Genomic DNA, 17182 nt, shown 5'->3' on the forward strand with positions numbered 1-17182 from the left:
CATGTTACAAAACTGGTATGGTATGACATTATTGCATGACGAATGCAAGCGACCAACCCTAACATGAAAATCATGACATGAGTGTCATGTAACAACATGACTAAATGCCACGCTCATAATGCGCTGATGACCGCTCGCTAGCTTCACTTACAAAAAATTTAGTATTACGGGACGAGAATGAATAACGAAGGTATGATACTGGTGAAAACATGATAATCATGACATGCGTGTTATGTAACAACATGACTACATGCCACACTCATGATGCGCTCTCGGCCGTTTCGCTAGGTTTACATAAGCCCAATTCAGTATTACGTGACGCCAATGGATGACGAAGGCATGTGACTGGTGCAAACATGATTATTATGAATTGCGTGTCTTGCAAGAACATGACTACGTGCCACAGTCAAGGCACAGAATACTTAGAAGTGTGACAGCTTGGGCTAGTTGGTATAGCATGACGATAGTTATAGTGCGAGAACAAAACGACGACACAGAGACAAGAAGGACCAGAAAGACACGAGCGCTAACTTCCAACTGAGTTTATTGCGCAGAGCACGAAAATATATAGAGGAGACAGTAACCATGTGATAAAAACCATATGGCACAACGAACATGAGTAAGAGGAAAACAGAGGCAAAAAACACAAAAACAAAATCACAGAAAAACGGCAAAGAAAAAATCTATAAGAAAATGAAACAGAAAGGTAAAGATTATATAACTGCCTACGCGCACCGAAACCTTCAAGGAATCCGAGATCCTTCTCGGACAAAGCCACGGAGGGCTTGCTAATACAAGGCACTTGTTTGCGTGCCATCTTTATGCCCCCCTTCCCATTCACCCAACGTAGGGTAGCAAACTGAGCATGTGCCTAGTTGACCTTCGACCTTCCCTCTTGTTCATTCCCTTCTCTGGAAAGCGCACACCAGCGGCGGCCGAGTGCGAGGGAGGTGCCGGCTCCGGTACATGACACCACTGATCGTCTGCGCAGCGAACCGAAAGGCGCGCACACCGGCGGCGAACCGCGCGCTGCGGCGGCGGAGTATCATTGCGCATGCGCAGACCAGTGCCCGGCGAAATTGGCTCAGCGAGGCAAGTGTAGGTAACGCTACAATAAAGCTCCTCAGAGTAATTCTGTACAGGTCACTTCGACCGTCAACTTGCCGCAGATGCATGATTGCCACCAGCCGGCTTTCGGCCGCAAAGACGTTTCTCGTCGAGCCTTGCGGAAGATGCGATAAGGAGGCCGGCGTCAGTCGATATATTTGTTCACGCAGCTTCCCTTCGATTTTTCCACCTGTCCACTCGAAGAGCAAATCAAAGAGGAACATTTTTTTTGTCTCTCTAGTTATCACCTCTTGACACGGTTGCACAGCACGTGAGCAACACCTCATAGCAAAAAAACTTTTTTTTTTCCGCCTTAGGGGTGGATAGCGAAACACGCACTGCTGTAAGTTGTAGGCATACAGAACAGTATAAATTAGACCCATACTTTTATATAAAGTTAGATCTGTTAGGAGTCAGCGAATGCGTAGAAAAATGGCACCATGTTGCGCCTCCGAAAGCTTCGCAAACTTTTTGATTTTCGTTTCTACAGACAATTAGGTTCGCCTGTTATGCATTCACAAGCAAAAAAAAAAACAAAAAACAAACATGACGCATCATTGTATTTGCAGTTTTTCGGATTTACGGATATATTTATGAGAGTTACCTAATTAGAGGATCACAATATACACTTATGCTCGCGAAATAAATAGACAGAAATACGTCTACATAAAACACAATACATAGACAGCGTTTTTACGAAAACTGCCCCTTAAGAACAACAATATATAGTTTATTCACATTTAGAGTCATCTCATAACTATCAACACGTCAATATGTATGCATATCTGATAATACTAGCCCTTTCCTTTAATTGTCTTGGGTACAAGCTGAGCTCCTTGATTGTTTGTTTCAGTGCATGTTCAGGGCTTCAATCTGTCAAACGTTTCTGTCTCTTAGGAGCCCTTTCCTCAACCGGCGTTGTCATGTCTCTTGCGGTATGTCGCCAATAATTGCACAAAAATGCAGCCTTGGCCACACCTCAGAGAACAGAATACTTTGAAGCCAGTGTGAACGTTTCAGTTTCACTGTTCACTAGATGTACGGCTTTAATTTTGTACAAGCAGCTGTTGGAAAACGTGCACGACCAAAACAATACTGCGTGCTCCCATTTATGCATTTATGGAACACTAGAGTAAATGGTGACGTGTACGCTCAATTTAGTCTTATATTACACGACAAAAGCAGCAGCTACAGCAAACACCCTTGCCTTATCACAGATGAATATTACTCGCGGCTGAACGACATAGTTAAGATTGGGATGATGGATGTAATCCCGGTGGTTCAGATGATCACGACGACATATTGAAGGACTGGACTGCTTGCTGACTTCATGGCAAACTTCGGTTTATTTACACACTGACACCCATTTACAAACAAATGCCGGGGTGGCCACTAAACCAACCGCACAGTAAGCACTGGCCTGTATTAATATCAACGTCAGCGTTACTTGCCGAGACCTTCTTATACTCCACACATACACACCAACTTCTCGATGCAGTATTAACCTTGTATGAGAGTCTGCGCTAAGCACGACCTCTGTTTCCGCTTCCCGAACTCGTTCTCCCGCACAAAACCCTCTTCTTTTCATTTCTCTTCATTAGATACCTCCCGTCTCATCTGAGACAGCCTTGTGGAACGAACCCCTACTCGATGCTCCACCAATGCAGCAAACAACTGCCCTTTCCTCAGAGATGGGTCTCCGCCTCTGCATTCCCACACTTTGCTATCCTCCGAGCATCGGCTAAGAAGAACTCCGTCATTTCAACGACGTACAGCTTAAATGATACTTTTGTGTGACAACAAGCCTGTCTGGACGGCCATTAGGCGGTCTGGCGTTAGTAGACACGGTTCTGCTGCATATCCACAAGTATTCTTACACCATGGCGCCAGATTATCTTGTTGGGCGCCGTGTTGCGACGGCGACCACTTATTTCTCAGTCTGGCTCACTGTGAGAGCACTACCGCCGTGCGGGTGATTCGCCAGCACCAGGTGCGGTGAACAAAGGCTCACGGGGTTCGACGACAAAGACGCGTTCCGAGGAGAACGGCTTAGTCCGCGTCTGGGCAGCCTCTTTTATTAATTACCTTTTTGTCGGGTGCTGTCTAACGACTGGCCATCTTTCGCGTGCCCCAAACATAACTGACATCTTTACGCTCACTTTTAATAGTTTTTAAGCACACGATTTTTTCGCAATGGTAAAAACCTATAATTAAATATAGAGAAGTATCAACAATGCGTTTTTTACTTCGGAGTGCATTCAAGAAACGGAAAGCAGGCTGCAATCGAAGCGACTATTTTCGAATTGGTATAGTACAGTATACCTAATGGGTTTAGTACACTACCTAGATATATTTATGTTACACTAACTAGTACACTACCTAGAAGTATTCATGGCACACTACTGACTTTTGAAAAAGAAAATGCTTATACGCAATAGTGACACGAAAAGGTACGCTTCTTGCACTGAAAATTTACGGACTGTGCAACACTTCTACATGAGAACAATGTATGAACAAAACTGGATAGCTGCTTGAGGCGTTGGGGAACCAGTCAAAGTTATGACAAATTTCACTCGTCGAGCGGGAGCAAGTTTTTTTTTTTTGGTCAAGATTCTGCATTCCACTGGCCGATTCGGAGCAAGTTCGCGTGTTCCCAGGCAGATTAAGAGCAACTAACTCTGTGACGGAGCGTTGCGCGTGCTCTGTCTTGCAGAGACGAATTTCGCCGGAACTCTGAGAATGCGCTGCTGTCATTTCCGGCGCACTAGGGTAGCGCTGCTGCCTGCTGCTGCCTCGAGCGTTTTCTTTTCTTTTTCGAGGTGGTGCTCTCTGCACGGGTTTACATTTCTAAATTGGCATTGTTTGATGCTGTTGGACGTGCTGCTGCTGGTTTGCTTCTTGCTTTGAGCGACAGCGAGGGCACTACTAGCAGCAGCAAGGACGAGCCACACGTGCCTTCTCGCCGTGTGCATGGCCGAAGTCTCGACGGAAGACAATCGGCTATGTCGAGGAAGATTTCAGGACTGGTTACTGACGTATGTGTAAACAATTTCCGGCGCGATCTCAGACGCGGCATTCACGTGTTCCACTCGCAGATCTGGCTTGGCGCAATCCGAATGCTCGCTCCAAGATTTCGGCGGTCGCTCCGGATCTACCAGTGGAATTCGCCATTACATATATGTCACCATCCCTCTAGGTAACCACAGCCGCCGCTTGCGGTATGTACTAGCACTGATCTGCTGTTTTCGTCACAGTTATCTTCAACTCTGTTAGCCAGAGCCATGACAATTGATGAGCAAAATGCTGAAGACGAACTCTTCATATTCCTCGTTATTTATTTGTAGTTATCCCTTGTTAAGAAAGCATCAGAATGTTCTTCCAAGCGGGTAGATTTAGGTAAAATTTTTCACAGAAAAATTGAAAAACTGGCGACCAAAAAAAAAAAGGCCTGTCAAAAAGATCCAGTGTCTCCCATGCAGTTGACCGCATGCTTGAATGTGTTCGAACGACTACTCTGGGAACAAATTCTATAAAAACTTAGAGATGAGATTTAAGATGTGCTGAATGATAACAGCAGTAAGTGATAGGAAGAGATCAATGTCTCAGAGAACGAGCGAGAGTGGCTGATACGTTTGTCGAAAGGGTACATCAATGGTTCATGTCATGCAGATGGCAAGAAGTGGACAGTGAGCTAGGACGTAGAAATAAATACCAAGCGTTAGGACGTGCTGTTGAGGCTTGCAAAACATAGCTGAGATTGTGGGAAAAATTTGCAGAAAGAAAGTGCGATCCGCTCGTTCAGGACCTGGTAAACCATATATCATTAGAAGATGTTTAGGCTTTTATTTAAAGAAAAACGTTCTGGTGGTTATGATAACAATGACGCAGAAAGAAACTTTGATAGCGGTACTGAAAAGACTAAAGCTTTAGGCACTGAGCTTGAACAACAAATTGCGTGTGCTCCTAAGCCATTTATATAATTGTACAACTTTGCCTCTTGAGATGACACTCACAGACAGTCTTTGGCTGGAATGGCGCCAGTTTCAGACCCCGTAACTGTAAATGCATCCGAAACAGTACTCTTGCGAATATTCCCAGTGACATTAGACGGTCACTCGCAAACTTTGAAAGCCAAGTACCCGAAGCATCGTCATCGTCACGTGTGCCTCCTGCAAAGGTAAACGTTCGTAAATTAAAAAGAAAACATGTTACGTTTACAGCAAGGCAACTTTATAGACCTATTTTTTATTTATTTCTGAACAATATAAGTTTGAGAGGTACTGAGGGGGTTCAAAATACATTTAAAGTTACAGGCATGAATAATACAGCAATGTAATTCGCATGAATTGCGTAGAGCAACGAAAGACCACACACACAAAAACATCCAATAGTGAATTCATAGTAATCCGGATGTTTTATAGCTAGACAGACTACTTGCGAAAAGACATTCATGCGAAGCTATTGCCGGCACACTCTGCTAGCGTAAACTCATCTCGAGTAACGGCATGGACATCATAACCAACACCACTGTACTGGGAAGACAAAGACAGTATATGTAAAATATAACAGTCTAAGTATTACATCACTTGTAGAAATAGAACACTGAATAAATTATTGAGAAAGAAACATTCACTTGTGTCTACCTGCAAAACTTGAGGAAGTAACACTGTTTGGAGCACTGCAAGCTTAATTGTAACATCAGAATGTACTTCCAAGCGGGCGGAATAAGGTACAGTTTTTTACAAAGAAAGCCGAAAACGGCGGTCAAAAAAGAGGCCTGTCAGGAAGATTCAGTAACTCCAACGTTGTTTATCGTATGCTTATATGTATTTAAACGACTACACTTGCAACAAATGAAAATAAAGATTTTCAGATGACATTTCAGACGTGCTGAAAAATAGCAACAGTAAGAGATAAAAAGAGAGTGATGCATCAGAAAACGAGCAAGAATGTCTGTTACGTCTGTCGATGGTAAACAAATGAAAGTGTGCATAAACTGTTAATGTCATGAAGAGGTGAAGAAGCGAAGAATCAGCTAGGACATAAAAGCCAATACCAAGCATTAGGGTGTGCCATTTATACTTGGTAAATATAGCTGGCATGGTGAACACAAAAATTCACAAAAATAAAGTGGAATCGGCTCGTTTAGGACCGAGAAAATCATATAACACTGGGAGAAGTTTAAGGTCTTTACTTGAAAAAAAAAAGAAAAAAAACTCTTGGCGGCTATGATAAAATGACGCAAAAAAAAAACTTTGCTATCTGTACCGACGAGACTAAAGCCCTAAGCACTGAGCTCGAAGCAAATTTTGCATGGGCTCCTAAGCAATTTTTATTATCGCACAGCTTCGGCACTTCAATTGACACCCACAGAAACAGCCTTTTTCTGGTGCAGATGACTGAGGCGCAAAAAACATTTCGTGAAACAGGAGGAGCAGGAGAGAAGAAATAACAGCGCCAGCTTCTGCTCCTCCTGTTTCACGAAATGTTTTTTTTTTCGCTTCAGTCATCTGCACCAAGAATGCAGCAACTTGCCCAGAACTAATCCTTTTGGAAAGCGTTTGGCTGGAATGGCGCTAGTTTCACAGGCCATAACTGTAACTGAAGCCGAAACAGTACTAATGCAAGTATTCCCTGTGATATTCGATAGTCAGTCGCAAGCTTTCAAAGTTGAGTAGCTGTAACACCAGCTTCGTCGCACGTGCCTTTTGCAAAGAGATACGTTTGAAAACAAAAACACTTCATGCTTACAGCAACGACAAAATTTACACATTGATTTTTTTCTGAATAATATATATTTTCACGTGGACTTATTGGATAGGTGCGGGGGGTTTAAAATAGATTCAAAATTGCAATCATGAATAATACAGCAAAGTAATTGACATGGATTGCATACAGCAACGATACAAGATAACACCCAATAGTGAATTCATAGTCATTCTCATGTTTTGCCACTAGACATACTATATGTGAGAAGACATTCTTATGAAGCTGTTGCCGGCCAACTCTGCCAGCGTAAACCATCTCGAGTAACGTCATGAACACCACTGTACTGGGAAGACAACTACACTTCATGTAAAAAATAACAGTCTAAGTATTACATCACTTGTAGAAGTAGAACGTAGCATGAATTAATGAAAATAAAACATTCAGGTGTGCCCACCTGGACAATTTGAGGAATCATCATTGCTTGTTGAACAGGAAGCTTAATTCTAAAAAGTTTCTAGTGTGACGTGCATTGAGTTAAACGGGTGAAACGCAACCCCTTCTCTCAGGACTGAGGCAAATATAAAAAATGCGTTTTTTACCATTGTAACTTTGAGGGCGGGTGCAGGGGAAAGGTATCATTTAGGCAGTTGTCTCCACATGGCAAAAGTTAAACTCAACTTCTCTTAACGATAAATGGGCATCATTTGAACAAACTACATGTCACAGGAACACAAGCATTGCAAAGCAAACAAAAAGTTGTCAGTTGCTACGTGCAAACACAAAGCGAAACACGAAGAGTTCCAGCCACCCAGAGTCCTTCACTGCGCAGAATCGTCTCTGGAATAAAACCAGTGAGGCGGCAAATCGTTTGACTAAGATCACTCGTTAGAGAATTCCTCTCCTCGTGCAAAACCGGCACAATGTAGACCTTGCTTTTGGCTGAACACGTAGGGTGGTGGATGGTGAACTTCAGTGTGCCACGAAAAGGACGCGAAACACCTCTGTTCTTCATACCAACGCACACTTGAGCACAAAACGAGAGCACAGAACAACCACCCTTAGTTGCGCATCGTGCGTACAGCCTCACCTGATATCCCGCTATCTGAGACACGGGACTGAACACTTCTTCGTCGTGTCCGCGCTCGAAGGCTCGGCTGGCCAGAAGGGCAAGGCTGTTAGGCGTCCAAGTGATTGAACGAGAATCGGCTGCAGTCGAATCATGCAAATGTCCCTCGTGAACACCTTGGTGACGCCTGCTTCGTGGCTCATGCAAATTTGAATTATACATGGCAGATAGACTGCCTGTACTTGGTTGACAAAATGTGCTTTCACCCCTGGGTGGTGCTTGTTCACCTCGATGATCGGGGACGCGCGGAGGTCCTTGCTTGTATTTCCTTTCAGGTGGTGCTTGGGAACGAAAATCGCGGTGACAAGGACACCGGCAACAATTTGGATTTACGCTTTTTATAGTGTTTGTGCCGAGAAGAGCTTCTGACCGTTCACACATGTCGTCATCATTTGAGGCCACTTGATATACAGATGACTGGGACTGTGCAGCAAATGAACTTGCCGGGCCACTTTCGGTGGAGGGGCACGTACCTGGTGACCTAATGCTTGGCGAAGGCACACCGACTCTGGTAGATAATGCTTCAATGGCTGCCTCAAGTGAAGCGATGCGTCGCTCCAACACAAACAAGCACAGCAATACCAGGGCTACAGGACCTTCCATTCTGGGGAAGAGTGCCGTCATAGACTCAGGAGCTTGACCGCCGGGACTTGCGTATTGCTGCTCGTTAACGTCAGCTTCCCTCTCCAGTGATCCGGGAGCATCGCTGCCGCTTTCCTCAGATACCGCAGAAGGGGGGAACGGAACGGCGTAAACGGCAACCTGCTGAAATTGAAAGGCACCAGCTTTTACCGCTTGAAGGTCTCTTTCTCCGCGATGCTGCGAGGACAGTGTAGCACGAAGGTTTGCAGTGGAGGTATCCACGACATAGTTGATAGGGCCTTCTTCAGAGCAGCTGACACCCGAATCTATCGATGGGACTGTGCTCTCCCCCATCGCGGCCTTCACTGCAATAACTGCTCAACGCTGTAGCTAGGCCTCGGTCGCGTCAAAAGGAGTCGCTGAAACCTGCCTTCATCGGCAAGCGTGGCGACGGTCTGAGACTCGACTTCCTGAACTGGCGATATGCGTTCCAGCCACTGCGTTCAACGAGATGCGGAGTCCGCAGGAGATAAGCGTGCGGCGACTGCGAAACCCACTTAGGCCGCTGAAGCAGGACTCAGATTCTCCTTCGGCCTCTGCAGTGCTCAATACGCTACCGCGATGCACACCGGTTTATCTCAAACCGAATCCCTGTGCCTGTGCGAGCTTTATCAAACGTTTGTTGGGAAACTGCCACACGTTATCACCGGTCCGGAAAAGTATTTCAGAGCGTCGCATTATCGGGGGCGGTAGATTTTCATAGCGGCGTTGCTTCTCTGATTGCCTTGCACTCACGCTAGCAAAGGGAGTCTTCGAGCTATTGTTGGCTGTATTTAATTTAAACACTGCACTACTGTTACGGGAAGAAAGAAAGTTATATAGCGTGCGCCTTACAAAGTGTAGCCCACAAGCGCATATCGTTTTCTCTAAATGCGCGATGTCGTGTAACCGTGTAGGGCAGTGTTTTAATCTTGATATGACGGTATTACTTGGCTATATAAGAAATGAAGCGTGACGAGCATTTTTCTGCACGGACTTGTTTATCTGCCTCATCGCCTAAACACTGGGAAGTTTCCAGTTTGGCGGGCGCTGATTTTCTTCCGAATATTGATCAGTTTAGCCGTACGCAGGATTTTTCAGAAAACTTTCCCGAAAGTCCTTGAAAATAACATCAATAAAATATTTGCTCGCTGCTTTCAGAAGTACTTTTTCTGTGGCTGCTGACACTTGTCTGAATATATATATATATATATATATATATATATATATATATATATATATATATATATATATATATATATATATATATATATATATATATATTTATATATAGGGCGTGAAGGTTAGAGCATCGAGAAGGGCGCGCCGACTGTGTTATCGCGTATCCTGTAAAGCCATGTGGCCTTCGTCGGAGTAATGTGACATTACTCGGACGAAGGCTGGTCCACCTGCTGAAAACTTTAGGTAAAGACGAATCTAATATATATAAATATATATATAAATATATATATATATATATATATATATATATATATATATATATATATATATATATATATATATATATATATATATATATATATATATATATATATATATATATATATAACTATGAGATCTAATAATAATGAGATCCTGCTCACGGCTGGTTATATTTTCATCCACATTTCTTTTTTCTCATTTACATTCCATTGCTTCTATTAACTTCCCCTGTACATTCCTTGGCAATACTGTCTGTTAGATCTCATTAATATTGTGTTAAAACACGGGAAAACGAGCCCTTAGGTATACACTTCTATCCCTTATATATATATATTGTTAAGACGTTTATTGGCGGACACTTGTTGATGATCCACGACAGCGACAGTCAATGCGGGGACCGACTCTCTGCACGAGCTGCTGTTCTTCTTACGAAAAGGGCGACCCACTAGAAGGCACTGGAAAGGACGATCCACTGTTCGAAGGCTTTGCCACAAATACCCCGGGTACGAAAAGGAAGCCGCCTGGCGCCCTAACAGGTGGTTAGAATGAGCGGGTCATGGTAGGCCTTGAGGCGCTCCACGTTAACAATGTCGCGTTCTCTACGGCGCAAGTCTGAAAATGGTTCGATTGGTTCAATCAAGTAGTTTACAGGGGAAGTGCATTTTACGACACGGTAGGGGCCTTCGTATTTTGGCAATAGTTTTGGAGATAGGCCAGTTGCAGTGGTAGGGATCGAGAGCCAGACGAGTGCTCCAGGAAAAAACGTGGGCGCAGTAGTGCTGGCGTCAGTGCGAATTCTGTTTTGTCGCTCTTCATCGTGCGCAGTAAAGGTCTTTGCAAGCTCTCGACACTCTTCAGCAAGCTTGGCTGTAGCAGAAATAGGCGTCCACTCAGACGGATCTGGTTTGTACGGAAGTATCGTGTCGATGGTGTACGACGGGTGCCTTCCATATAATAAAAAGAAAGTTGAAAAGCCAGTGGTGCTCTGAGGGACGGTATTATATGCCTAGGTGACGAAGGGTAGAATGGAATCCCATTTTTTGTGATCGGCGGCGACGTACTTGGAGAACATGTCGCCGAGCGTACGGTTGAAGCGTTCGGTGAGGCCATTCGTTTGTGGGTGGTAAGCAGCAGTTTTTCGGTGAACAACGTTGTACTCCTTAAGAATGGCTTCAACGACTTCAGACAGGAAGACGCGGCCTCGGTCACTGAGCAGTTCCTGGGGTGGACCGTGTCGCAAAATGAATCGGGGGAGCAGGAGGGAGGCCACATCGCTCGCTGTAACCGCGGGGAGAGCGGCCGTTTCGGCGTATCGCGTGAGGTGGTTCACAGCGACAATGGCCCAGTGGTTACCAGCCGACGTCAGTGGAAGTGGCCCATACATATCGATGCCAACGCGCCAAAATGGCCTGGCAGGGCAAGGTAGAGATTGCAGACCTACCGGTGACAGGTGGATTGAAGCTTTTCGGCGCTGACAATGTATGCAGGAACAAACAAATTACTGTACGTAGTGGTACATGCTGCGCCAAAAGTACCGTTGGCGAATGCGGTGGTAAGTCTTCGATACCCAGGAGTGCGCACAATGCGGATAGGTATGAAAGAACTCGCATATGTCAGAGCGCATACTGCGAGGTATGACTAGTAGCCACTGGCGGCCGTCACCGTTGTAATTGCGCCTGTGAAGGAGGTCGTTGCGAACGGCGAAATGGTGGGCTTGACGACGCAACGTGGGTGGATGGAGTAGATGGATCAGCCAGCAAGTCTATCAGTGAGGCGATCCATTGATCCTTGCGCTGTTCAGTAGCAATAGTATGAATTCTAATGGAAGAAATGGCAAGGTAAAACGCTGAGTTGTGGGCATTGCGTCAGGCAAGGGAGAGCGTGACAGGGCGTCGGCGTCAGCATGTTGCCTTCCATTGCGGTACAGCCCGCAGATGTCGTAGTCTTGCAGGCGGAGTGCCCACCGGGCGAGACGGCCTGAGGGTTCTTTCAATGACGACTACCAGCATAGTGCGTGATGGTCGGTGACATCAAATGGGCGACCATACAAATGAGGTCGGAATTTTGTAAGGTCCCAGACGATTGCAAAACATTCCTTCTCGGTGACGGTGTAATTAGTCTCGGACTTAGTAAGCGTACGGCTTGCATACGCCACGACATATTCCGGGAACCCTGGTTTGTGCTGCGCAAGGACAGCGCCAAGGCCGACACCACTGGCATCCGTGTGTACCTCTGTAGGGGCCGTAAGGTCGTAGTGGCGGAGTATGGGAGGTGACTTCAACAAACGACAGAGCGTTGTGAAAGCGTCGTCGCACTGTGATGACCACGAATGGAGAGGCCCATTACTTCTGAGGAGCTTCGTCAGCGGCGATATGATAGTCGCAAAGTTTCGAATGAAGCGCCGAAAGTAGGAACACAGCCCTACAAAACTGCGCAGTTCCTTGACGGATGTCGGCTTGGGGAACTCAGCCACGGCCCGAAGTTTAGCTGGATCAGGAAGAATTCCGTCCTTGGACACGACGTAGCCAAGTATTGTCAGTTGCCGAGCTGCAAATTGGCACTTCTTTAGGTTCAGTTGCAGACTGGTGTCACTCAGACGCGTTAAAACATGCCGTAGGCGTTGAAGATGCGTCGAGATGTCCGGAGCGAAAACGACGACGTCATCGAGATAGCACAAACACGTGTGCCATTTCAGGTCACGCAAAACAGTATCCATCATGCGCTCAAAGGTGGTGGGCGCATTGCACAGCCCAAACGGCACGACGTTGAATTCGTACAAGGCATCGGGGGTGACAAAAGCGGTCTTCAGTCGAGCGTCCTCAGCCATAGGTACTTGCCAGTACCTATGCCAGTACCTGAGCGCAAATCGAGGGATGAAAAGAATTCTGCTCCTTGCAGGCTGTCAATCGCGTCATCTACCCGCGGTAGTAGGTACACGTCCTTACGAGTGATCTTGTTGAGGCGTCGGTAGTCCGCACAGAACCGCCCTTCTTCGTGACGAGAACGACAGCAGACGCCAAGGGGCTGCTAGAGGGTCGAATAACATCACGGCGAAGCATGTCGTCGACATGCTCGTTGATTACATGGCGTTCTGTGGGAGATACGCGATATGGGCGTTGCCGCAGTGGTGGCTGTGTGCCTGTGTCGATGCGATGCCAAACGGTGGATGTGCGGCTGAGAGAAGGTTGGGCGACATCAAAAGAAGACCGGAATTCTTCCAACAGGCCCAGAAGCTGGGAACGCCGGCCTGGCGTAAGGTTGTCGGGAATGGAGGGACCGAATACATCATCGGATGATGAAGCAGATGTCGAAACTGCACTGAGCGTACGGGAATTTGAGCATTGCATGTCATCAGGTTGATCCATAACTTGTTCGTCTTTGATGTGTTCCACGCTACCGAGACATTCCCCTCGCAGCAATGTAACGCTGTACGGGGATGAGTTCACAACAAAAATGGTGGTACTGCCGTGAGTGAGTTGCACGGTCACGAAAGGAACCAGCAAGCCTTTTCTGAGGAAAACACGATGAGATGGCGAGAGGAGAGCAGCGGTGTCGGAAAGACTTGCGCAGTAGACCGGCACCGCCATGGACGAGTTTGCAGGCACTTGCGTGTCGTCCCTGACGAGTAACTTGCTTGCAGCAGATGGAGTGTCGGCCGGCATCAAAGAAGATAATTGTGTGAGTTCTATTTCAGCTGGTGCGCAATGAATGACGGCGTCATGGCGGGAGCGAAAATCCCATCCTAGGATGACGTCGTGGGAGCATGAAGGAATTATGATGAATTCGACCACATACATCACGTCCTGAATCTTAAGGCGGGCTGTGCACATCGCCGTAGGGTGAATGCTTTGGGTGCTGGCTGTACGGAGGGAGAGCGTGGAGAGTGGCGTGGTCACTTTGCGCAGTAATCGGCTAAGTTTTGCGTCCATGACTGATACGACAGCTCCAGTATCTACAAGGGCAGATGCACGAACGCCATCCACAATTACGTCTATCACGTTCGATGGGCTTTCCTGAGGGCTTCCGCAGTTCGACAGCGTCGCAGCTCTTGCCTCGTGGACTGCGACGACTAGTTTTCCTGGTCGCCCTCGAGTGGACGTGGCCGTATAGGCGACAGTGAGCGACGTCGCGGAGATGGTGAACGGCGGGTAGACGGAGCGGGGCGGGACGACGGAGACATAGGCGGCGGTTGGTCACAAGAGCGGTTTGATTGGCTTGGAAAGTTCGAGGCGACCTGTGGTTGCTGGACACGATTGCAATAGCTTGCTACGTGGCCGACGCGACCACAAGCAAAGCAGATGGGGCGATTGTCAGCAGTGCGCCATCTGTTCGCGGGTCCCATCCATGTCGTAGAACGCGATGGGCGAGCCGGCTGCTGATATGAGTGCATGGTGAGCGGCACTCGGGGCACGTGGGTGACGTCGACGTATGTAGGCGACACAGTTTCTCCGAATGCCTGGGGCCTCGCGGTGGTTTCGGTGTAACTTAGAGGGCAAGCCACCGATATCGGTGGGGGTGGCCTGGCTACAACTTGGGCGTAGCTGAGTGGCGCAGATACAGGAGGCGGCTGGTGGTATTCAGGAACGACCTCCGCGATTTCCTGCTGAACGGCTCGGTGGAGCGGAGGTAGAAGTGTACTTGATGGCTGCTGAGCATGTTGCGGCGGAGCAAAAGCTAGTAAAGAGACCTGGCGGGCAACTTCCTCACGCACGAATGACTTGATTTCGGCGAGCAAGGTTGTGTGGTCAGGAACTGCTGACAAAGCCGAGGGACCAGCATCACGTAGCGGCGGTCGACGGGTCATCAAGCGCTGCCGCCGAAGCTCGTCGTAACTTTGGCATAATGTAATGACTTCTGCCACAGTGTGAGGGTTCTTGGCCAGGAGCATGGTGAAGGCATCGTCGGCGATGCCTTTCAGAACATGCGTGATTTTGTCAGCCTCTGACATGTACAGGTCGACCTTCTTGCACAAGTCAAGGATGTCCTCGATGTAACTTGTGAAGGACTCGCCGGTCTGCTGTGCTCGTTCACGTAAACACTGTTCGGCTTGTAGTTTACGAACGGCAGGACGGCCGAACACGTCGACGACAGCGGTCTTAAAAGCGGACCAAGTTGGGAAATCAGATGCGTGGTTGTTGTACCACATTCCGGCCACACCCGCGAGGTAGAAAAACAGGTTACCGAGTTTAGCTACCTCGTCCCAATGATTGGGGACGCTCACGCGTTCGTACATGACGAGCCAGTTCTCGACGTCGGTGCCATCCGCGCCGGTGAAGACAGGAAGGTCGCGGATGCGCGGGACACCGGGACATGGCGTCGGCTTAGGAGGGAGCGTTTGCTGAGCGGCGTCCTTGTGCATGGTAAAAGGCATGGTACGGGATCGAAGCTCCAAGGGCATCGAATGCGAACCGAAGATGTTTGAAGGGCACAGCACTCTCAGCACTCTCCATCAAACTATTAAGACGTTTATTGGCCGACACTCGTTGATGATTCACGACAGGAATAGTCAATGCGGGGACCAACTTTCTGCACGAGCTGCTCTTCTTCTTATGAAAAGGGCGACCCACTAGAAGGCACTGGACAGGACGACCCACTGTTCGAAGGCTTTGCCACATTATATATATATATATATATATATATATATATATATATATATATATATATCAGATTTTTCGAACGTTATTCAAGCTGGACCCGACGTATTGTATGCAAGAAAGAGACGGCGAAACTTTCCCGGAAGCATCTTTACTTAACGTTTTCAGCTGGTGGACCAGCCTTCGTCAGAGTAATGTCACATTACTCCGACGAAAGCCACATGGCCCTACAGGATACGCGATAACGAAGTCGGCACCCATCTCGATGCTCTGAACTTCCCAACCTTTGTCTTTCATCTTATCTCTCGTCATGCCAGATGATATTTTGCTATCTCTATCTCCGTTCTCTCCCTGTCATGACAGTGGTATTGCAGGCGCTGTACTCTAGGTACTGCTTTTGTTTTTGGGCTGCGGAGCCAAACAAGCAGCCCTGTCAGCCCTAGAATACACGAAAAAATAAAGACAAGTTTAGGCGAAATGGAAGTTTGAAGTGAAAGGCCACCCATTATTCAAGCATTTTTATTGTAGTGCCAGAAACACACACCGATCGAATCTCTGAAGCAAAATTCATTGGGGCCAAGCGAAGTATGTAGAGAAAGCCGTCGTTTGTGCCCACGGAAGGATTGCATCAAGAAACGTACATGTACCCATCGTAAGCGGCGATTGAAGTTGCATCATAAACGATGCCACAGGGTACTATCGGCAGTTGCTACAATAAATGTTGCAAGAAAACTAGTAATGTCCGGCTGCCTTAGCACATTTAATAGAATAATTTGAAATGTGAACTAAACGCACACGACGCATTATTGTGTTTGGAATCTCGGTCGCATTCTACATTTTTAATGGTTGTTGCGCAGCGGAAATATCTCCCAACTTAGGGCACAATCAAGAAAGAATGTACACAATTTTCATGAGTCGCAATGGTTTGCAACGAAAATTGACAGCACCAAAATATCACCATAAACGTCGCAATATATAAGCAAGTGTACATGCACATTACGGTCACCTAACTGTTTGGGCTGATGTCAAGAAGGATTCCATCACTGCAGCGAACAAATTTGGATGTAGATTACGAGGATGCACCTGTTTCTTTCACTGAAAAAAAATTTAACCTGCCGGGTTTTCGTTTATCCCACATGATATGATATTAAAATAGATAAATAGATAGATAAATAAATAGATAGGTCCTTAGAAATTTTGACCAGCTGGGGTTCATTAATCCTCACCCAAATCTGAGCACACGTGCCTACAGCTGTTCCGCTTCCATCGGAGATGCAGCCGCCACAACCGGCATTCGAGCCCGTGACCTGCGGGTCAGCAGCCGAGTACTTTAGGATTTATGAATTTATAAATGAAAGAATAAATTTATGAACAAAAATAGTTTTCAAACCTCCCTTTCGTAGGACGATTGAAAACCTGATTCGAGTAGTGTGGCAATCAGGTGTCAAAAGAAGGGCCAGGGGTACAACATGCTTGCACAGAGGAAGGCTATGGCAAGCGCAAAACATGCGCCTCATGATTATTAAAGCGCAATCAAAAAGGTGTTTCCTTTCGACCAATGCACTGAAAGTTGCACGATGTA

General features: G+C 46.8%; 1 protein-coding gene across 3 annotated transcripts in view; it reads right to left on the reverse strand.

The window, feature by feature from the left end:
- Positions 1-527: 527 nt before the first annotated feature.
- LOC119170425 (uncharacterized) overlaps positions 528-17182 on the reverse strand; it is a 114442-nt gene continuing 97787 nt past the window's right edge. The window contains exons 1-3 of one of the 3 annotated variants that reach the window (XR_012894397.1): positions 7904-9125; positions 5121-5276; positions 528-1297 (exon numbers count right to left, since the gene is read on the reverse strand). Coding sequence is in view for 2 of the 3 variants with exons in the window: in XM_037421574.2 (XP_037277471.2) it covers positions 5211-5276; positions 7904-8878 (1041 nt within the window). In the remaining variant the exon portion in view is untranslated. Of the gene's footprint in view, positions 5277-7903; positions 9126-17182 lie in introns of those variants that run through there. The other 2 variants (XM_075890393.1, XM_037421574.2) reach the window with 2 other exon arrangements.

Source organism: Rhipicephalus microplus, chromosome 3 (assembly GCF_043290135.1).
Source record: "Rhipicephalus microplus isolate Deutch F79 chromosome 3, USDA_Rmic, whole genome shotgun sequence".
In the NCBI taxonomy this organism is placed as follows: domain Eukaryota; kingdom Metazoa; phylum Arthropoda; class Arachnida; order Ixodida; family Ixodidae; genus Rhipicephalus; species Rhipicephalus microplus.